At 42.2% G+C, this 22,990-nt stretch overlaps 1 protein-coding gene across 1 annotated transcript; it reads right to left on the minus strand.

Moving 5' to 3' along the window:
• Positions 1–2,309: 2,309 nt before the first annotated feature.
• On the minus strand, positions 2,310–19,763 carry LOC142062938 (cytosolic phospholipase A2 epsilon-like). The gene is made up of 21 exons (XM_075106203.1): positions 19,737–19,763; positions 18,992–19,075; positions 16,191–16,263; positions 15,086–15,222; positions 14,544–14,675; positions 13,011–13,051; positions 12,245–12,287; positions 11,396–11,477; positions 11,028–11,197; positions 10,806–10,886; positions 10,010–10,047; positions 9,219–9,354; positions 8,413–8,549; positions 7,762–7,984; positions 6,960–7,074; positions 6,435–6,572; positions 5,120–5,227; positions 4,229–4,420; positions 3,602–3,768; positions 3,040–3,226; positions 2,310–2,518 (listed from the first exon to the last, which is right to left on the minus strand). The coding sequence occupies exons 1-21, from the start codon at positions 19,761–19,763 to the stop codon at positions 2,310–2,312; spliced, it is 2,520 nt and encodes an 839-aa protein (XP_074962304.1).
• Positions 19,764–22,990: the final 3,227 nt, after the last annotated feature.

Below are 22,990 nucleotides of genomic sequence, written 5' to 3' on the forward strand. Positions count from 1 at the left end.
ACGTGGAGAGGCAGGCGCTGATCTCTTCTCCCCGGTATCCAGCGACAGGACACGTGGGAACGGTGCAAAGCTGCGCCAGGGGAGGTTTAGACTGGACATGAGGAAGCATTTCGTTACCGAGAGGGTGGTCAAACCCTGGAACAGGCTGCCGGGAGAGGTGGTCGATGCCCCCAGCCTGTCAGTGGTTAAGAGGCATTTGGACAATGCCCTTAATGACATGCTTTATCTTGGCCAGCCCTGAAGTGGTCGGGCAGTTGGGCTAGATGATCATTGCAGGTCCCTTCCAGCTGAAATAGTCTATCTTTCTATTCTATTCTATTCTATTCTATTCTATTCATTCTGCAATCCAAAGAATTTTAACATTGAAATGTAACCACAGGTGGTTTTAGTAGGCTACAAATTGTAGATGCTGTATTGTTATGTACACTGAGAAACTCAACACAACATAAGCTTCATCTTCCAAACTAACCTAAAAGTACTACAGCATAAAAAAAAAAAGAAAGAAAGCGTGTGTGTGTTGAGTAGGCTTTACTTATTTTGAGGTATTTGTCACATGCTGTAAGAACCAGGATGGTCCTATTTTTATTATTGCTTTCAATATTACTTTGGCTAATAAAATAGATACCTGCGAAGAATTACAGAATTTCTACTGTCTGTTAGTAACTGAGAAACAAATGCTCTGAGAGAAACATAAAATAACTCTTTTGGTCTGTAAAGTATTACTGTGTTTTATGTTATTAATTCAATCTACAGCATGGGTTACCTGCAATGAACTTAATCAAACTAAGATTATTTGTGCATTTGGAAAGAAATACCTTTGCATACTCATATTGCTATGACATTTGTGATCCAGGTTTGAATGGTTTTTAATCTTATGAGGCTATTTCTCTACTGGGTTTGTTTGTGTTTTTTTTTGTTTGTTTGCTTTGTTTTGTTTTTAATGAACAACTAAAGCATTTTAACCCTAGGGAACAAATCAGGTAGTGAGAGGCATACAAGAGGAGCTGGAGGACCTTTGCTATGGGTGCAAGCAAAGTGCTCCTCTGTCTCCTCCCTGTGACAGAAGCCTAGGTTAGACAACCTCTCACAGTACATTTGGCCTAAATGGGCAAATTATGCCACGTATGTGCGTCTCTGTGCTGGGTTTGGTGCAGTGCCAGTCCAGGAGAAATTACAGCTCAGGAGACACAGATTCTCCTGCAGCAGCTTGCCGTGCAGAAGGATGTACTTGTTATAGCAAGTCTTTCCAGTGCTTCCAGGGATCTCTATAGGTCTGCACCTTCCTTGTCTTCTTCACAGCTGGCACGAGGCTCACAGCAACACTATAGTTAAAATAAATTTTTGCTATCTCAAGAGGGAATAATAACATTCCTGGAGCAGAATTTCATCTTTAGATGTCCTACTACAAAACACAAAATCTTCCTTCTTGCACTGAGGCCATGTAAAGCCCTTTCTGCCCCATGTATGTGCCTCCTAATGCTGCAGGTGCCAAGCTTATGCAAGACCCAGCAAGGACAGGCGTAGCTGATGAATTCAAGGGCCTACACATCCTTGCTCTTGTTTTGTGGGGGTTTAAAGCTAGCAGAGTGTTGTTCTGTTCAGCTTGTATTTCTAGTTACTGTGCTACTATGCTCACATCAGGATTGGGAAGAGGGCTAGGTAGCCAAGAAGCCGTGAGGAAGCACACAGAGGAGCTTGGCAGTCAAGCAGTGGAGATCTTAATCAACACTCTTTTACTTTCTCAGTTGTTCTGGTACCCATGGTCTGTGTCTCCTCTGCCTCTGTCCAAAACCTCCCTTGAACATATTCTGTGCCCACAAGACGCCGTATGACATGTACCTTTCTTTCTCTAAACACTTGCCTACAGTATGCCATGGTCGCAGTCACAAATGTGGCCCACAGGCTGCTGCTTGCCTCACCACCACCTTGCGAGCATAAAACACAAGCCGAGTTAATAAAAATATGCTTTTAATGTGGTCTGCCCTGAACACGTTAGAGTTAAATATTTCAAACTCTTTCTCAAGGCAACTAGCACCATGCTTATCATCGTCTCAGCACCTTCTTCTTCATGGCTGCCCGTCCTCTGTACCATACAATGGCTGGTACTCCAGCGTTGTAGCTGAATTGCAATTAATTGCTGCAGTGAAATTCTTTGGAGAAAAAAGTTTCTCTTTAGTCACTTTGTTCATCTGAGTTTGCCATTTAGTGGGGTTGAGCAGGAATCCTTTGAAGCCTGCTGGCCGATCGTCAAGGGAGCTTCAGTCTTTAGGCAGGTTAAGGAACACAAAAGCATCCTGCCCTGTCTGACATTATTTCTTTTTCTGCCTTTTCTGTGCAACTGCTGTGTGCAAGGCCTGCAAAATGAGGCCTTCATTATTCAGGATGTTGTATTCACCCAGCTGAACCAGACGGTCATACGCCTTCTCGCTGTACTGAAGTGAATACGTTGAATAAGGGGAACAGCAGCCATAGAGATCAACTTTGCCATCTTCCATCTCTGACTCTGAGCGCTTCTGACCTAGGAGGAAGGGGCGACAAATCACTGCTGAGAGATGGGAGTTACCCTGGTCATAAGCCAGCAAACTCTTAAAGGAGCAGGGAAAGGAGATGTCTCTCCACAGAGAGAGTTCATAATCTAAATCACTCTTGTGGGCTTAACAATTTTTTTAAAAAAACAAAAAATTCCTTTTTCAAACTGACAGCTCAGTCCCTGGCTCAGGTGGGTATCAGCTGCTTCACATGATGAGGGGAGAAAAATGGTCATTATTCCTCTTCAAGGGTCTACACTGCAGTTCTGAGCTGTACCTGTGGTTCACGTAGATACATCAAAGTTACCTGCGAACCAACTAGCTTAGGGATTGAAACAGCACAGCCATGGCATCAAATCTGACATGGTGAAAAAAATAACGTTAAGCAACAGAGAGGTTGATGTATTGAAACGAGCTACCAGTGAAGTTCAAGGACCGGTGTATTAAATATACTCCCTTTAATAGGCTGTCCATGATGATAACCTTTTATTTCACATATTTGATTGCTTACCTGGTGCTTTGTATTTTTGGAAGGTATCATTAATTAGTGGGAAAAATAGCAGTACTGGTGCTCCTGGGGTCTCAGCACCATCAAAGAGGTAACACTCCTTTGGGTTTTTCCTGTCTTCTTCACTCAAGTCCACCTTGGGAAAAAGGATTCCTTGCTCCAAGCAGTACTTGCAGGTCTGGTCCAGAGCCTGGATCAATGAAAAGAACAGTACTAAGACTGAAAGAGGATTTCAGGGCTCAGGATTTCTTAGAGTCCAGTAAGAAAGAGGGCATTTTCCAAGGTAGCTGTGTGAAAGCTCTGAACCCCTATTGGAAAGCACTGTGTCATTGGAGAGAAGGTTTTTGTTTCCCCTGAGTTCTTAGCATAAAACAGTTGTATCATACAAGAAAAACAAATGAGAATATGTACAGCCTAAAAGCGAAGTATGACACTGCAGCATTAAGCTAAAAATGCTAGTGGTTCAGACTTTTAGTAGGAGCAATATAGAAAGCACCTAAGCGTTAAAAATGTCCAGGTATGTAGCTGTTAAAGGAAAAATAGAGACTGCTTCAGTTCCTCTCACCTGTATCTGGGATCCTGCACTGTAATTTAAATGCAGGATGACATCCACCTTTCTCTCTGGTTTTAAAAGTGGCATGATGCTTGTATTGATAAAAAATCCCGTATCTACCAGAGACAGGAATTCCTCTGATTGTGTCAGCTGGTTGGGAAATGTGTCTAACACAGTATCTAAAAGGAAAGATTTTTCTTGCTGTAAGTGCAATAATGCAAAACTTGTTGGCCTGTTTTCCACTCTTACACCATGAGGACAAAGTCCTAACTGGTTACTCTCTTCAAGGAAGGGAGATTTGCCGTATCCCTTCTCTTCCGCCCCCCCAATTCCAACCACATCCAGTTTGGGGCCTGCAGTGGCAACATTCATGAAGGGGGTTTCGTGTGCCTCCCTACTGAGTGTGCCTTCAAACAGAGAAAGGGAGAACCACCATCAGGACCTGGTGCCACCAGGTGTGTGCCACCAGCAAACCATTGTCATGGAGCTCAGCGCCACGCCACGCTACATCCCGCTGTGCCACAACTGATTGATCTAATAGTGATTCTGCCCAAACACGGCCTCTAACCTTGGAGAATGGCTTTAATATACAATCTGGCTTTTTGTTTTGTTCTCCAAGGCACACAGGTCTTCTCTTACCTTTCCACCTGCAGAAGTGCTTGTTCTCCAGGTAGTCATTATGCATCTGGAAACCCTTTAGGAAGTTGTGCTCCTGGGCAACACAGAGGCGGTCGGTGAGGGTGCTGCGAAGAGCACTGCCGAAGGGGCTGGGAGGGGTGAACAGGCGAGTCCTCAGCTCATGCAGCTTCAGCGGTAGGAGGGGTTCCTCCTCTGCGCAGGGAAAGGCTGTTAAATTCTACCTGGCTACAGCAAGGTCATCCCCCCAGGATGTCAAGGTAAGTAATAAAGGTCACTGTTTTCTTTATTTAAAAGGCCTAGGATTAAAAGACTCAGTAAGCACAAGTGACCAAACGAAAAAGAAGGTGAAATGTTACTCTAACCAGCCAAATACCATTTCCTTGCACAGTCCAGACTTGGATAAAAAACAAGACCCAGTATCTGGCAGCAACAAAAATCTACAGCAGACATATGCACACTCAGTCTGTGGAACAGACTGAATGCAGGCTTTGGAAAAGGATAACTATTGTACTTATTTGTATTAACTTATTTGTAGGAGCTACATTAGGTAGATCCTACTTAATGTAATCAAAATCTTTTTGATTTATTAATAATTTACAGATCAATCTTATTATTCCTGAACATTTTCCTCATCTGCCAACACCAGTGTTGAGCCCTCAGTGAGCACATAGATCACAGGACTGGAGATTTTTAAATTATCCAATTATGCTTTGCAGTGTGAGACTTCGGATCCAATTCCTTCCAGAAAGGCAATGTGGCCTTTGAAGAAACACTCCAAAAAACGCCAGATGTAGTGTGTACATTTCACATAGCAGATGGGTGTGATGGTTTATTTAACACTAACGCTATCTAACAATAAATGCACAGTAAGGAAGAAGTATGATAAGTTACCTATATTGTCGATTTTGTCCCTGGTCCACCTGTGCCAGAAATCTTCTGATGAATGGGACGAATTCCAGATATATAACACATTCAATGAAAATAAACTACTCCACATGCCTGTAAAAGGAAAGAGCTTTCTAACTCAAACATTCACACATCATGAATCGCAAAAACTGTTAACGTTAGATGAAATTCGCGAGGTTTATGCTTTTCCTTAGTTTGGTTTAAATGGATAATATGTCATTTTTATTTGGCTGCTGGTTTTTAAACCTTATTTTGGTATCTAGTTCTTGTCTTATGGTACTTAGGGCTGGACATATATATATTTAACTAATGGTGAGATTTTTGTGAATGAATATGATTTAAGGAGCTTGGGTTTTCAGAAAAAAACCCCAATTATCACAAGACACGTAAAACGAAAGGAAGAGGGTTTGCAATCTGAGAGATTTGATGGGGCATTAGATTGATAATGTTCTAACTGCAAAGTGATCTCACAGCCTCTGCATTTGTAGGCTTCCCTTTTTGGCAATAAGCCTGTTAAAACATCCCCCTAACAGGGATCAGTTTTGACCATGCATTTTTGAGCTTGAGAAACAATTTCTTTGGTTATCCTTTAGGGCACAAGTTGTCCCCGTTTTTTTGGTTCAGGAAGTGCAAACGTATGCACATCCAGCATAGGCTTAGGCTAAAATGGTACAGTGTCTCCCTCACTCGAAGTGACGTGGCCAGTTGAAAAGCGGTTTGTACCTCGAACCAGTCGCAAGCTGATAGCTTGTCTCTTCGTCTGGAAAACACTTATGCATGCTCCACTTCAGTCAACAGCAAAAATGCTTCTGGATATGACTACCTTGTTTTCGCCCCAGGTTTGCCCAGGCAATGTGGCAACAGGAGCCAGGGACGTGTGGCCAAACCAGACGCTCTGGAGCAGAGGGGACCTGGTATGCTCAAACACACCCTGACGCAGGGGAGAATCAGTATGAAGACTCACGTAACCTGTCTATGGGAAGCACACAAATCACTGACTACCTGTGAGACGGGGAAGAAGCTCTGGAGTTCACCCTTCTGTGGATTCCCATGGACCTGAATTTTATTGTTGGACTGGAAGCGATACTATATTTTAAGTCAAAACTAGCTTTAGAAATGAAAATAACTATTTGTCTGTCACTCTGAATTTTCTTTTTCAGAGTAAACTGAATCCATTATAGTAAGTGTTAATTCAGTGATCTCCTTTCCAGAGAAACTGCCCTGTCAGTCATGCACCAGTGCTTTATTAGGGCTTAGTGCTTAGTTTATACATCTCATTTAGAGGTTTTTAAGAGCTTGCCTTCTAAGAAGCAGATCCGGGATTCAGGGATCTTCTTCATCAGCCGACCCATGAAGAACTCGCTGCCAAAATCCTCAGCGCGAACAAAAGCTCCATATTTTTGCAATCCCACCTCATAAGGGGTGAACTCCACCCATTCTGTGAAAAGGAACACAAAGAAGAGAACAGCATTTTACTACAGCCCCTTAGCTGTAGGTAAAAACGGTGTTGCTCTCATGGGAATGAAAGAAGTTAAAAATGAAAATAATTTCTGCAGTTAAGCCTAATATTTCAGATCAATAGCAACAAGCTGTAAGCATGGTACAAATGAAAACTTGTGAACATGAGAAGTCTTAGGAAGAATTTTGAATCTGTTGCACAGACAGTCAAACTTTTACCTGACCACAAGGACATTATATGAACAGACATCGGCTGAGGTTCTGGTCTTTAAATGAGAGGGCTTTTTTTAGACTCTCTAAAAAGACTGCCCCAGGATTTACCAGCTTAAATATGATGACAAATGACCTTCAGAAGTCTCATAATTACCTTTGAAATCCAGAGTGCTATAGTTGTTCTTGACATTGACTGCAGTATAGATAGGCAATGGGTTCTGACCACGATCAATGGCCCGTTGCTGATCAGAGAGCCTATAGTTGTCTTTCTGTGATTCCAGAAATACGGTTACACTGAGACAAAAATTATCACAGGAATGTTTTCTCTGCATCTAAGCTTGTAGGGCAGAAAAATTTCTGTCTTTAATGTATAACGCGTCTGGACTTAAATTCTGAAATGTTCCATATTTTTCAAAGTTCCTGTAAGTGTTCTGTTACTGAAATATCTGCAGGCATCCAATCTGATGCCGGATTATTTGATGACCCATTAAGATGAAAATGGAAGGAAATGCTGAAGAGTAGAAAGCAATACTTTTGGTATAGAACAGTTTAATGCATTATGCTGCAAGATTATGTAAGACCTCTCACGTATTTCAAAAGTCTGCAGGTCCATGAGCATTAAGATAATGTCTGCAATTTTGGTATTTCTAAATAAAATACTTGCAGAATATGCAAAAAAAACCCAACCCTTAAAATATAATATTTTTTCAAAATGTTACTCTTGGAGTTTTCTCAGAAAAACATTCAAAATCTCACAAGCAAGAATGCCAATTTCCACCATGGCTGGATATCTAAAAGACTGCCACCAAATGTTTTGCAAAAAGGCCATGCATTTGCATACACCCAGTCTCATAACAAACTACTTCTCTCAGAAGAAACATGAAAATACTTTCTTCAGAAAGTAATTTTCAGAAAACTATAAGCCACTGTAAATGCTGCTTTATAACATACTGTACCCCATCATGCAACAAGGATTCCAGGACAAGCCCCCAGAGATCTATAAAAGATGTTTTGTGGCCCTCTCTTTTCCGTTGACCCAGCTGCTTTTTGTAATACTTCAAATACTCCAAGGAAAGGGAATTTATTTTGCATTTTGTCATATGTTTTCGAGCCTCGCTGATTTGCTTGTCGAGATCCTTTTGTGACCATTCAGCATCTCTGTACAAGTTTGACATGGTCCTAGGAAGAGGAAATAGATATTGAAGAGGGGAAAAAAAAACACACCAAGATTTGAAGTAGGCAATGGCTACATTTTGTGTTTCTAAACTGTTGATTTGAAATTAAGTAAAGTTTCTTGTCTTCAGTTTCTTCCCCAAGAAACTCTCATGTTCGCTTTGAAGTCTCAGTCATTATCCCTGTCAAAATGGCTTGAGCCATTTCCATAAGCTGATCTTAGAAAAACGCTTGTTTTCATTCTGTTGCAAATTATGTGACTTTCCCCTATTAAAAGACTTTAATCTGTCAATTTTGGAAGAAAAGCAAAAACAAAAAAAAAAGGACTGCTGAGAAGGTATTATAGGTAGACTACTGCATGTCAGACCCAGCCTACTTCAGCACATCGGTGCCATCAGGAAGACTCCAGCTAAGAGCTGCCCAGTCCTACTTACCATGTAGTACCGGACAGGCCAGTCAGGTACGTGGCACAGTCCAAGACATTGAGCTTCTTGAGCCCCCGCAGACTGCCGTACAGCGCGGTCAGAGATCTCATCCCCCCTCCTGTAGTCATGATGGCCACCACTGGGGTCTGTGCAACACACAGACAGAGAGGGCTGGCGTCAGACAGTGGACTGCAGCTGACTGCGGCCCTTAGCAAAGACCTCCTACTACACAAAGCCTGGCACCACCGTGCGTGCCCAGACATAGACTCCTTTCCAAATGATTTCTACTGAAACGTAAGTTACCATTTATTTTGTAAAGGAAAACAAGAATAAAAGTAATGACAATTTTTGCTTAGGTAACTGATACTTGTCTCCAAGGTGTTCAACACAGATGTTTGGTAAAAAAAAAAACAAATGAAAATGCATTAATTCAAACAAAAAGAGACACTAAGAGAGGAAAAATCAGTTGTAAAGGCAGGAGTTAAAAACAAATCTCAGAGGTCGAAGAGAGGAGGAAGGATTATCAACAAGTCATAGGGTAAGGACTGTGGAAGAAGTGATTTCTATATAAGGAATATCTACCCTGGCTTGCAATGAAGGTGTAGCAGGAGAAGAGTTAAACTCAGGATGGCAACTGCAAAGGACACAAATGGCAGGGTGAGATTAGAGCTCTGGGGCAGTATTGGAAGTGTACATAAGTTTAAAGATGAGGAATGACCAGAAAAAAATTCAACTGGGAAGAAAAAGAGGTCATATTATGATGTTATGCCCCCTCTGATCATACATTAAATGTTTTCAATGTTTACCATACAGACCTCTTGGTCCAGCAGATCCTGTTCCAGCTGCAGGACCTTCTTCAGAGCAGGAGCAACATACTTCTGCCTTTTGCATAGAAAGTCTTGCTCCTGCATGCAGAGGTCAAACCCTAAACGCACATCAAGGTGGTCTGGGCTGGAGCAAAGATCAGGAAAAAAGAATATTCCATTTTATTACTGGTAGACAAGTTCAGAGTTTCCAATACAAGGAAATAAACCAGACTGGCAAAGTACCACATTTACAGGAGGAGCCTTTTCTACACTCCCCAGCAGGTATAAAATGCTGCATGAAAAGGACTGCTGAATTTCTAAGCAGTTATCAAAAGAAAACCTAAGGAAAGACATTCCTGCAGATAATTTCTGAGATACCTGCTGTCTGGATTTTCTCATACTTTAGCCTTCACTGATTGCTGTAGGTAAAACTTCTGACATTTGTCGTGAAGTAGGCAGCAAAATTGACCTACTTCATGATCAACAGTATCAGGTGATCAGCTGAACTCTTACACAGTGTTAAAGACTGTACTGAGCATAACACCAACCACTGTAATTGGCTTGTAATATTATTTCTTCTATTTTATGCATCTTTTTCATTATTCGTGTCTCAGTATGGATTATCTACAAGTATTGTCGATTTTACACATATAGTTTGCTTTCAGCTCATGTGAATTCCACATCACTTGGTCACACAACCTACTATCCTACTGTGAGTGCCTCCTCCCCAGCAAAGAGCCCAGGATGAGATGAGTTCAGCTAAGGACAAGTTAACCTCCAGCAATGGCCAAGTCTCTTACCAGTCTTGTGCCTTCGCATATAAATCAAATCCTTTTTCCTGGAAATCAAGAATGCAAACATTATAAGCTTGACAACCTGCTTTAGCACTCCCCCCCTGCAGCCCCAGGAGGAATTCTAGCTTGTGCCATCCTGGCAATGTGGGTACCTATCGGGAGCTCTGGATAATCCAGCAGCATATGTGAACTGACTGCAGTGGTTTCTTGTCGGGGAAGTTGTTCAGGAATTCCCAGTGTTTTCTAGTGAATGTCATGTGTGAGGACAGCTGCTATCTACAGAGGAAAGTAATGATATCGTATACCTTACCCACCCCGACTAACATTACCTCTTGTAGGCAGCCAGGCAGGCTGCCGCCACACTACTATGCTACACAGCAGCATTTGCTCCTCCCTTTCTGTGGCCTGTACCCCACAACAGCCATGATCCTTTCATTCTATATGGATTTTTTTTAACCGTAAATCTCAAAGTGCTTTGCAAAGCATGGTCAACACCAGCAAGAGACTGGTGCTACCTCAGTTAGTTCAGGTGCGCCACTGGTGCGTGAGAAGGGGAAAAGCGGAGCCTCAAAATTTAGCATGGAGATCAGGATGGAGAAACAAGATTCCCTGTATTCCCACACCCATTCAAATGGAACAAGGCACAACCTGGCCTTATGACCTAAAGACCTACCACTGTTAAATTGTGGCATCCTTGCCTGTTGGCGTTCATCATCAGAAAGTACCCTGGCAATCATCAGGGGGGATACAGACTTCCACGCTCAGGTTTCTCAACCTCTTCCACAGAAGAGCAGGCACTCACCTCTGCTAAGATCACATTTTTTCCACTTGGAAGGGAATGAAGTTCCACATTTGGAGAGCCTGTATCATACATACGGGAACGCTGGAAAAATAAAAAATACACCCACGTTTATATTGCAAAGAATGTTACTCTCTTTCCACAATGCAAATTAATGTTACTATTTATGGCACTTGTTACTTTCCATGCCATTATTTTGTTTTATAAAGTCCAATTATGACGTACAAAGGAGGAAGGTAGTTTCTTCCCTGGTAGCGTAACATCCAGCGTTGGCTGCTTATATCTGGCATAATGGAATCTGGCAGGAGAGGAGGAGCTGAAGACCAGATTAGATCCCAGCATGATGTCTTGGGTGCCCTCATAAGAGCCTTGCACTTTAAAGGAGAACTCTTTCTCTAAGGAAGTGAAACAAGCAGACACAGAGTAGTTTTCTCATCAAAATTGGAAACAAAGGTTCTTATAGCGTCTATCACAAAGCTGTTCTCATGTTTTGGATTTGTTGATTTTTTTTTTTTATTCTTACATTAATCCAATTGCCTTCATAGTATTAGTACATTATGATTTAAAACCCACTGATGGAGAAATAACCTCACTTGATAAAGATTTCTTCTCCTTCTTCTTCTTCTTCTTCTTCTTCTCAACCACCTGGACTTCCAAGCAGCAGATTTTGCGGGACTGTAAGAGACATGAACAATAAAATAACTCCTGGCAGAGAATTCTCCAGTCTGCGATTGTGTTTCCTAGTCTAAGGTCTTACTGATGATGATATGAATGCTATACAGGCAGTGCACTTTGTCCTGAGGAACACATTTTCTCTCAACTACAACCTCGATTTCCGATGCTGACTGGAAAAGGAGGAGTCTCTGAGAAATTGGATGCAGCCAGGGCAAGGCTGGGGGTGCAGCATGGATGAACAGGGCTTGCAGAAGGGACAAGGTAAGGGCAAAGTGAAAAACAGCGCTCCTGGGATCCTGACAGAGATGCAGAGGACGGATTTAAACAAAAATAATGAGGAAACAAATATAATAACCAAATGATATGGTCAGAAAGTTCTTGTGTAAAAAGTGCAATTATGAATGCAGGAAATTATGTGTTCTGGGAATGGGACAAAGCCCATCACTTTGGCAATACAGGAATTTGGGAGGAGTGATGTCCAAGGGAGACTTCACTGCTGCACCAATGTCTTGGACTTAAACCACTTCCATGTGTTTCCTTTGCAATACCAGAGGGATGCTGGCACGAGGGATCTCCCTGCTGCTCCAGCTGCAGCCTCTCCACAGGTGCCATCCACAAGGATGTGTTGAGGCAGATGATGAAGTGGGAAATCATAGTGTTTCAGTGCTGACTTTGCTCAGTCAAAGGGTATGTTGCCCTGATGACTGCGAGTCAAGTGTAACAAGAGTGGCAACAGGGCAGGAAAGATGACAAAACATAACACTCACCACTAGTACTCCATTAGTAATGATGGTTTCAGGAGGGCCTGAACTAGGAAACAGAAAGAAAAATACATTTTTAATAACTTAGTACAATTATAACATCATTAATGAGACACACCCTTATCCGGATTGTCCTCTTGTTTATTTTTAGCTGTGTAATGGATTTGAAAGAAAAGTCCCTGTAAACTTGCAGTACAAGTTTCCTCAGTATGCTCTGTCAAGGCACAATCATCATCCTACTGGCTCATCCAGTCCTGGAGCTCAGCAAGGAAAAAAAATGTGCCACAGGACCAGACTACGTAGTGATTTTATGCCGAGCCCCAAGATGAGGCTGCAGATGGTTTAATGGAATCCAGTTTTTTTTTTTTAAATTGCAGTTTGCCAGAGGATGGGACAGAAAGGGCTCTAGATCAGAAATCCAGTGCGTTATTCCATGTTTTGCTTCGTAGGGAGGGGAGCTCCCCTGACGATTTTAAAGACAAAAGCGTAAGAAAACAGGAGCCCCAGTATTCTGGTCTTAAATAGTGTTCATTACACTAGGCAAAGAAAAGGTTTTAGGGTGTTCTCCCTGTCTGCCTGAAGTTCGTGGGAGGTCATCCAGGCACAGCCCAATTTGCCATACAGCTCATAGCACAGATTCCTCAGGAAGCCGTGCTCATCATCAGCATCATCAAGGAATGATGTACTCTGGACTATTAGACTAGATTATTTCATGCCTCTGAATTGCTGGGGTTTTTTGCTGCAGATTATGTTGCATTTCATGTTTACTCACATATTATCCAATGCAAATCCCACCTCTAGTTCCTCTTGTCTCTGGAAAATAAAGAAAGGAAAATGTTTTTAGCACTAGTCCATTGGCAGTTCTTATAATGCAGGTTCTCACTTTCACAATATAGGTACGCATGCACTATTCCTGACTGGCAGAACATTTAAAACAGAGGCACCCACCACCTCACATCTATGTGTCTTGAGCCTCAAGATTCTTTATTGATCGGAAGTTTCTGGGTGGCTGAAAAAGCAGTGTTTAACAAAGAAAGTAGTTGGCTTGCCTGCTTCTGCTGGGACACAAGGGACAGACCCAGGCGGAGATGCTGTCTCATACCGAGTCTGCCAGCAAAGAGAAAGAGGATTTGCTGAGGGAGGCAGCCGAAGCCTCCTGGTGTAAGGAGGGGAAACGGTGACATGCAAAGCATTTGAGAAAAAGAACAACCTCCTTGTCTGCCAATGTGTTGAGGGCATTGGGGCAGAGGTAAAGGTGACATTAAGGCCTGGTCTATGGGGTGGTGGAGACGAGTATAATCCCTAGGAAGAAGAAGGCACATGAGAGAGGAAAGCAAAGATGGGGACAGAAGGGAGGATGAACAGAGAAGTGAGATCATGCTGTAGGTTACTTAGTTGCTCAAATTACCTGTTGCATTAAAGCCACCAAAAAGTTATTAATACAGGACAAAAGAAGTGTATGAAGGACTAAAAAGTATGAGCTCTAACTACTGTAGCTGTGCAAACAGTAACGAAAGGCTTGGGTATGGCACCTGTAACCACCCAGACAGCAGTGAGCTGGGTTACAGCTAGCTGAAAATTTCTATTTTACCAAGGGCTAGTGGAAGTCCACACACTGCTCCTCTGGTATTCTGCAGAGAAATAAATGGTCAAGTAAGGCATTTAAAGATAACGAACTGCAGATTGGAGTTTGAGTGTGTGTAGTAATTAATCAACCGAATGGTGCGTGACAGGTGCACAAGAGACTGGGAGGGAACTGGAAAAAGAGAGATGGACACAATATACTGGGAGGCGGGATGTGCAATTTTCAGAACCTCCCTGAACATTCAAAATAGGAATATTTTTTGTTGCCAAGGTGAGTGGCATGGCTTAGACACCTTATTTAAACACCCATGCCACAGTCCATAATTAGCAACTAGTCTGGTTCGACACTTTGTTCTGATCACAGGGTTATTACTTCCTAATTACTAGGTTAAGTAACAAGTTATGACAAAAAGTATAATGTACCGGCATGGACACACTCCTTAGTCCATGACGGGGGCAGGCCCAGCAAAATGACAATTTTACAAAAACACCTGAAACTTGTGAGCCTTTGTGGCCAACACCAAACCCTTCAGTGTGCCTACAGATCCAGGTGTGAAGAGGCTTTCCCACATCAGAGCGAAAAACAATTCCCTTCTGTGTGGCGGGGAAATCCATATACAAGAAAGAAAAAAAAGGAAGATTTTTGCAAATGACATTTTAGGCAGAAAAGCTGACAAACACCTTCTTGCCAACCTATTCCATTTCTTGTTCCAGACCGTACCTCCGAATCGCACTTGAAGTGCATGAAGACTTGCTCTCCCAGGGAAAGTTTGGCTATATCAAAGTACACCGTGAAGAGGTGGTCGTCTTGAGTAACCACATCCTTGTCATAGAGAGCCAGCTCCAGCACATTCTGGGAAGGGAAGGGAAGGAAAGGACTTTAGAAATGTGCCAGCTTGCAGTCAAAGCAGGAGATCCTGGGCACAGCTGTTTTAGTCAGCTGTTACGAGGAGCGGAAGGAGGTAAAGGAAAAGAGCAGGAAGGGAAGGAGGTGGAGGGGAAATCAATGCCACATAGGCATCTGCCTACAAGGAGGAATGAGAGGAAATCATAGACATCGCAAAGGTGATATTTTACCCGTGGCTGAGAGGGATGCTTGACTTCCATGGCATGGAGAACCACTGCAAGGATATGTGTCATTTTCACATCTTTCTGCACCTTTCCTTGCCTCTTGAGAAAATTATTTATGTCCCCCTTGCAAAATGATAAAACCTGGCAGTTGCTCCCTAGGTCATGTTTAACAGGGAAGGCCCAGCTCAGTACCTTGACCTGACTTTGGATCCTGAAGTAGAAGGTTTCATTCCAGACTGGATCTTTGCAATTCTTGATGGTCTTAGTCTGAAATTTGTCTGTTGAAGCAGTTGGCAGCCACAGGCTCACGTAGCAATCAGTCTGGCTTACTGTATGTTAAAAACCACAAACACATCCAAAATGAGAATTTGCTCTAGAAGAAAGAATTAATTGAACTACATGAAGCTTTGCTATCAAAGAGAGACACTATCATACATGCTGACGTATTTGTCCAACATAAATATTACAATTCATGTAATAGGAATGGAGAAAAGAGGGACATGGTTCTTCTCTGAATAAATGTGATTAGAGATCTAATAAATGAGTTTAAAAAGGGTGTTCTCCTCCTTCTATGTCATCAAGCAATCAGTTTGGCTCAGGATAAAATAATTCAGGACAACCACAGAACCCTATATCTGCAAGGGTTAAGGAAAACAAAGTGATAGCTTCTATGTTCGCCAGACAGAATATTAAAAAGCCCCAAAAATAGGAAAAAACAAAAGCTTCTTGACTTCTGCATAAGTAACGCTATAATCTTCTATTATATTTCAGTTGCAGTATATCAGAAGTGGACCTACAAAACATAATAACACCTAACAGGGTTTTATCTGTGCAAGTTGGTACCCAGGGAATTGGCATATGGTAATTGGCATTATTTAGCCTTGAGAAAGCTTTGCATACAAGCTAAATTTGAGATAAGGCTACTCCATTTTCAGTATTTGTTCAATAATCCCAACCAGTCTGTGTCCTTTGTTACATAAATATACTCCAGAGGAAAACTCAGGAGATCTTTCCACATTTCTCGCTTTCAGCAGACTGCAGAGTTTCCCTGCTGCCTTTGGGGATACAGAGAAATACGTGCAATAGGTACAGCTGTGACCTTATAGAGTAACCTCTGCACAGCACAGGGCTGATGCAAAGAAGAGCAATACACTATGCTCATTGCTGGAACCAGCATGCCAGTGAGAGGACTTTCTCCATCCATGGCAGAAATCTAGAAAGCACTTTTTCTTGGAGCAGCACTAGCTAGTACCCCATGAAGGTTAAGGGGACCATACAGAGCACTACCGATACTTACAGACATCTGCCTGGTGGATATTTCTTGCTCTTATGACTCTTATGGTCAGTAAGTAACACAAAGATGGTTGTATCTGCAAGGAAAAAAAAAACAACATACAAAAGACAGGAATGAATGCTAAAGGTAGATACTATATTTAGAAGATAGAAATGATCAAGAGAGAGAAACATCCAAATCATGAACAACTTGAATTTCTCTATGTGACTATGAAATGTCCAATACATTTATTTTCCTACTAATATCTAAATCAAATACTAGACTGAAAGATGGCTCTACTTTTATAGCATGATGTGTGAATTTGTATTATTATAGAAAATTTATTTGCTTTCTAACTAAAATCTAGCTTTACAAAGTGGTAAGATTCAGACTCAGCTTGGGAGAAGATTTACTTGTTAAATTTCCACCGTAGAAAGCCTTAGGCTTTTTGCAAATGATAAAATTATCATTGTGGGAATCACCTCCCATCCAGTCATTACATGTGCATGTGTTCAGTCTCCTGGGCTACGGGATATGATTATGTCATATTCCTGCTCCTTTAAACATACAGTACTCCCCAGAGTTAAATGCTCACCTCTGATCCCCATGCTGCTTTTAATGCCAGACGAAGAGATCACTGCTTTGCGCTTCCACCATGCTACACACTATGCATATGGTTTTCATTTAGAGGGATGTCACTGCCCCTCTTGAGCTGAGCTCACCTCTGACCTTTTCTTACGAAAAGTTTTTCTCTGGAAAACTATGTGTCTGGAGTTTCTTTGCACTTTTTTGCATAAGAAGCGCAAACACAGTGTTTTACACCTGACAAGAAATTCTCGTTTGTTCCCTTTCGCTTCTGACTTTCATATTAGCCCATGTCTCCAACATTAAGGTCTCATGCTTGACTTCTTAACCTCTGATATGGCTGTCCTGGTCTCATGTTTGAGCCCAAATGTGAGTCCATATCCCTTCTCCCTTTACCATGAAATAAACAAATAAATATCATTGATGTCCATTTCCACCTAACCTTTTATTTCTACAGTAATGGAAAGGAGGAAATGGCACAATTTGTTGGAATATAAGTCAGCAGGAAAATTTTGCTCCAAAAGTTCTAAAATGCAGAAGGCATTTAGAGCAACTGCAGGGCCACAGACAGGTAGTGACACCACCAGCTCACTCCACCTATATGCAAAATGACTATGAGAAGACCGTTGCCAGTCCTGAAGTGGCATTAACCTGACACTGACCTCTTTAGTCCCACTGAGAAGGATGTGTGACACAGGTACGGTGGGAAAGGAAAGCAGGGCTTTTGCTCTAGTTGGCCTATCTGAGCAAAGCTGTATGGTATCTACTGTGTTAATAATGTGCCATACTTACTGTCTGTAAAAAGTGAAGTGCATCGGTATTTACAGGCTCAATGGGATATATGTCCATATGATGTCTCTCATAATGTTTAACCTGAGTGTATTAATGCATGCAGCTGAGGCTAATGAATATATGTCGTTGAGATTGGGGGAAGTTAGCAGGTAAGCTAATGAAGAAACAAGTAAAATTAGCCTCGAGGTAACCAAAGCACCCCATGCTAGGAGAAGGCACCAACGGCATTCGTGCTGTTCAGCTGTACAGCAGGTGACCAGGTGTGCAAATCAAGGATGTCAAACCACTGCTAAGAGTCCAAAGAGTAGCTGTGGATAAGACTATCAAACCTGTAGCTGTGTCTAAAACCTAACTCCTAAGGCGCAGAAATCAGGCAGCTACAGGTGGAAAGTGTTCCGTAATTACAGAGCCAGTAGCTGGTGCTGTCAGTGGCTGGCTTTGGGCAAGGCACTTTCCCAGAAGGCCTCAACTCAGTTTCAGAGGTCGGGTCCCCTGGAGCCACCTTTGGGGCGATCCCAAAGCACCAGGGAGGGAAAGCAGATTGAACAAAATACTCAGGGATGTAGACGTGCCCTGTCATAACCAGGGAGCTTTGCTTAGACATCACAGAGGTATAAATAAAGGTATAAATAACAAATGGCCACAATCCTGTCATCAGTGTGAGTTTTGCCTAAAAAATTTGAGAGGTTTGGCTTGTTCTTCTGAACCTGCCGCGATCTCTGCAGTGTAGAGAGTTGCATTTTAGGGTGTTTTTTTCTCATCTTTGGGTTGTCCACTCAACTAATCAACAGAAAGCGTTGACTACCCTTAAACTGTAAGCACTTGTAGCTCAGCAACTTAGCTCAAAACAGAACAAGGGAGAGTTCCTAGTTATTACTAAATGGCCCCAAACTAGGCAGAACAAGGGCAAAAAATCTTTCCCAACACATCTGGTCCTCTTGTTTCCTAGAGGAAAGATTTTATGTAAAGCATCTGAAGTCTCCTGGGAAACTCTTAGCTTTTTGTAGAGGCCAAAAGAAGGATTAATCCAGGAAATCAGGTTTTGACAATCCACTTCAAAATTGTGCTGTACTCTTTGTGGGAGTAAGGGGCACAATTTTACAGATATTACACTGGCAGTAAGTTTGCCCTTGTATTTTGTCAAGATATATGTAGCAGAAAGCCTGTTCAAACCCATCCTTTTAAAGATATTAGTCTTGTTAAAACACAGTTCATTTCCCGTGTGCCAAGGAGAGAAAACAGCACTAGGACTTTAACATGAAGCAAGACTGCGTAAGTGAAGTGATTAAAATGATAAGCGGGACAGTGTTTCATGGAGGGAACTGGAAGGGTTATGGTAGCTAATTAGACTGTTTGGCAGATGCTGAACCCTCTCTGTTCTCACCCAGGCTCCACCCAGCAGGAAAGTCCCCTTTACCATTTTCTTTTTAAATCCTCCTTTGCGGTACCTTTGTAACAGAAGTCCACCGTTCCCCATCCGGATTCAGCTGCATAATTCCTTCTCCTAGCTGAGCCGTTTGAGCGATCGGCTCCTGGAGCAAGAAGGGCCAATGTTAGCCCTGGGAAAAAAAGTCCTGTCTCTTAAAATCGGTCCTCGCTGGGAGATGAGAAGTGCAGAAGAGCAGTGAAGGGGAGGCCATTGTCAGTGCTGGCCATAGAGCCCCAGCGGGCGCGGGTGTTTCCTGCTGCGCCCAGTGCCACTGCCTCACCCGCGCCTGAGTGAAGCCCAGTAAGCCTGAGCAGAGGCATAGCAGCCAGGTAAGGGCCACCCTTTGCATGACACACGGCAAGGGAAGGCAGCTCCTGGCTGTGGCTGTTAAAGGAACAGCAAACCGGCCTCCCATAAATGCACCCTGTCGTTAATCTTTCACCTTGAAGCACATCTCCATGCTATTTAATACTTATTCTAAGGTTGCATATATTGTGTCTCTAAAATGAAGAAAACCCCTAAATACACAAAATGCTCCCATTGTGAATAAACTCATACTCCCCAAGTAGTTTTTGCTTCCTTCCTATGGTTTGCTATCATTTTAAGAATCTTTATAACGAGATCCTGAGGCACTGACTTTCTGCACCCTGCACAGAGTCATTTATAGTCAATGGCAGGTCAAAAAACTAGTACCACCTTTGCACTATGTGCAGCATAAGCAGCTGAGGCCCCAGACGCCTTGCTTTGCCCTGCACCCTTCTTACCTGAGAGAAAATGCCACCTTGCTCCATTGCGGTCTCTGTCGCATACACCTCCAGTGGTATCTGTGACAATGCAATTTCACATCTCCCAGCTTCCACAGACACCAATAGTTTAAATGCCTCATATGCAGGCGAGCAACTATTTTATAAACTGACTCAGAGCCCCACCTCTGCCTGATTTCTTAAACGCAGTTATTCTCCTCCCATTTTCTTATGCTAGGAAGCTGAACCCTGTGGTCGAATAAGTAGGAAAAAATACCTCTGCCTGTATAGTAATTGGAAGTATGTTCTTTGAGTCACTTAGCCCAATACTGGCCAATGGCAAGTTTATAACTAATGGTGAGAGAAGGATGCCTTTTTACCTGAGCACTAAACTTTCCACTTAGCAAGACCTCAAAGCCAACGGAAACACATACTCTGCAATAAGATGCAGCAACAGAACATTAATTGGATTTAGCTTATCTGTGACAGTAAGCAGGTAGGATAAAACAGCTAATGAAAAAAAAAAAGCGGGACAACACTATTGCTGTCAGACTACACTGGGTCTTGCAAAAGCCAGCTTAAGGCTTTTTGTATCACATGTCCCTGCAACTCCAGGTCTTATACACACTTACATGGTGGTTTATATCTACTCGGCCTTGGTCCAGCAGGGGTGGGTCTCTCAACTCGTCGTATTCTTCCCCCGTTCTTTCAGCTGTCTTGTTAACATTATTTTTCTTTAGAAGAAGAGTCCTGAAGCAATGACTTTCCTTAGCTTAGCTCCACTCCTGTGAATAACAGCACAGCTTTCCAGCTCAGACTGACTCTAGCTGTAATCTAGCTGCGTTTAAGTGCCTGTGTCTGACTCAACGAACCCTGCCAGCCAGAGGCAGAACTCAGCACCAACTGCACGCCACCCTCCGCACTGTCCTCAGCACCCTTGCGAAGCCACCGCCGTGGCGGGACGCCCGCAGCTGCCCCTGTGAGCACCCAGCTGACCCCTATGCCAGCGAAACAGGCGTGGGCCCCAACTCACCGGAACAGGATTTTAAAGGGCAGCCAGAGACTGTTGTGTCTTCAGCAAGTCGTAACAGACCAAAATCTCTGGAGAAAGCGAATCCTTTGGCTTCCCTGCTCTCCCAGTACATTGTTTATGAGGAAAAAATTACCATTCTCTGAACATTCTCGAGCTTACTGGTTAAATGTTTCTACCAGCCAACACAGCTCCCCTTTGCACATTCCCATGCAAAATAATATCAACAGTCATCATGGTCAACATAGCATAAATTTTTGCCACAGGCTATGTTATTTCACAACACCGTGAAGGGTTGCACCTACATACACGGCATGTTTCCTCCATGTGCCAGCTGCAATGATGTGGCTTGATGAAATGCATTTTTCATTAAAACACAGAAAACCCGTGGCAGCATTGGCATCTTCCAGTCATAGTTAAAGGCAGCGCTTTATTACGACATATCCTTGGAGGCTAAGCTATAAATCAGACTGTACACCAGGAAGGGGGCTCTGAGACTGTTGTTCCCTCAGTGTCAGTGGCCAAAAAGCTCTCATTTTCACGAAAAACATTTGCAATCCACATCAGAAACAGCCCTTGCAACAGGGAGGGACCGCGGCTTACTTTGTACCCCTGCAATCTGTCTCTGAGACATTCCTTTATCCACGATGCTCACAGCAAATATTTGGTATGCTCTTATGCTCTCAGCAAAGGTAACAACAGTTTTGTTTTCCTGGAACAAGGAACACACTGTGAACCTGGAACATATTACTGAAATGCCTGAATATGTGGAGCAAGGCAGAATATTCATTTTGCGAACAAGCCTTTATTGTCCAGTATTGTATACACAAAATACTTGCATGTAAATAACATTTCATCAGAGCTGGAGGTGGCATGAGTTTATGGCCAAAGCCTTTGTTTATTTTGTCACACCAGGGATTTCAGGTTCAAATGGAGGCAATTCCCAGGGTCATATGCAGAGCACATAGCACTGTATTTCTGATTATAAGTAGTGAAACTACCATTAAAAAAACAAACAAAAAAAATAGCAGAATTGTGTATTCAGTCAAAACCTAAAGAGTTTCAAATGTTAATATTGATGCTCTGCTCTTTAGGCTTGCAACATTAGGCTACAGTTGCACAAAGTAAGGTTTGACATCATAAATGACAAAAGTGTTGGCAAAAGTCATTGTGAACCAATTTCTAAAGATAATTTGTCGTTGTTTCTTCCCCCCCCCCCCCCCCAAAAAAAAAAAAAACAACCTCAGAGTGTCATTTTATACCATGTTATTTGACTATAAATGAAACTTGTTATTTTCAGGTTGTGTTCCCTGGGCTGATGAGGTAGGCGGTCTATTAAAAAGAAGCTAGTTTTCAAAACAAAGACATTTTGTAAAATATTAACATGAAATGTTTCAACTTACCCAAGCATTTTCCCTGGTTTATTTTAGCCCCAGATTATGACACCTAAAACTGATAGATTTTTTTTTTCCACTGAATAGACTCTTTGTTCAAAATTTTTCCAGTTGCATTAGGACACAAAACTTATTAATAAAAAAATCATATTTTCAATTTGACTTGCTCCTGGAATGTAAAGGTCGTTATGGTTTTATAATTTTCACAGCTCACACTCAGCACTTGCAACAGTTCAGAAAAGACACTTTCTATAAAAGGGAAAATGAAGAAAGTTTAAAAATGCAAACCCACAACAACTTTTATTGGTGGTTTTGTGCTAGATCCCATGGAAGGCCTGTTCAGATTGTTTTAAGATGGTCTCAGTTGTTACAAACTACTAACTCATTCTTGTTTATCTGCAGAGTTTGAACAGGCAGAACTAAACAAGTAAGCATTTTTGTTGATAAGCATATGTCCTAAACTGTTTAAAAAAATTGCATTGAGTAAAACCAACAAAGTTTTCATTGTCTAGTGGGAGTAATTATTTTCACGTCAAGCAATTGTTCTTTTTAATTTAAGAAAGGAAGTTTAATATGAGAAGTAACTCATCTGGGAAAAAAAAAATCCAGAGTGTTTTATTTTGAAAGCTTCAGAATAAAATCTTGACTTTCTAATAAACTCTCTCAATACAAAACAATCAAAACTGACATAAAGTCATGGGAAATTTTGATGTGCCCGAATTACACCTTTTGCTTTAAAAACACTTTTATGTGAAAAAATCTTATGCCACTTCCTCTTAAGTTGCTCCTTCTTGTCTATGTATGGTTCATTCACAGCCCACGAGAGCCCAGGAGATGGATGCAATTCACAG

This window comes from Phalacrocorax aristotelis, chromosome 10 (assembly GCF_949628215.1).
Source record: "Phalacrocorax aristotelis chromosome 10, bGulAri2.1, whole genome shotgun sequence".
Lineage (NCBI taxonomy): Eukaryota > Metazoa > Chordata > Aves > Suliformes > Phalacrocoracidae > Phalacrocorax > Phalacrocorax aristotelis.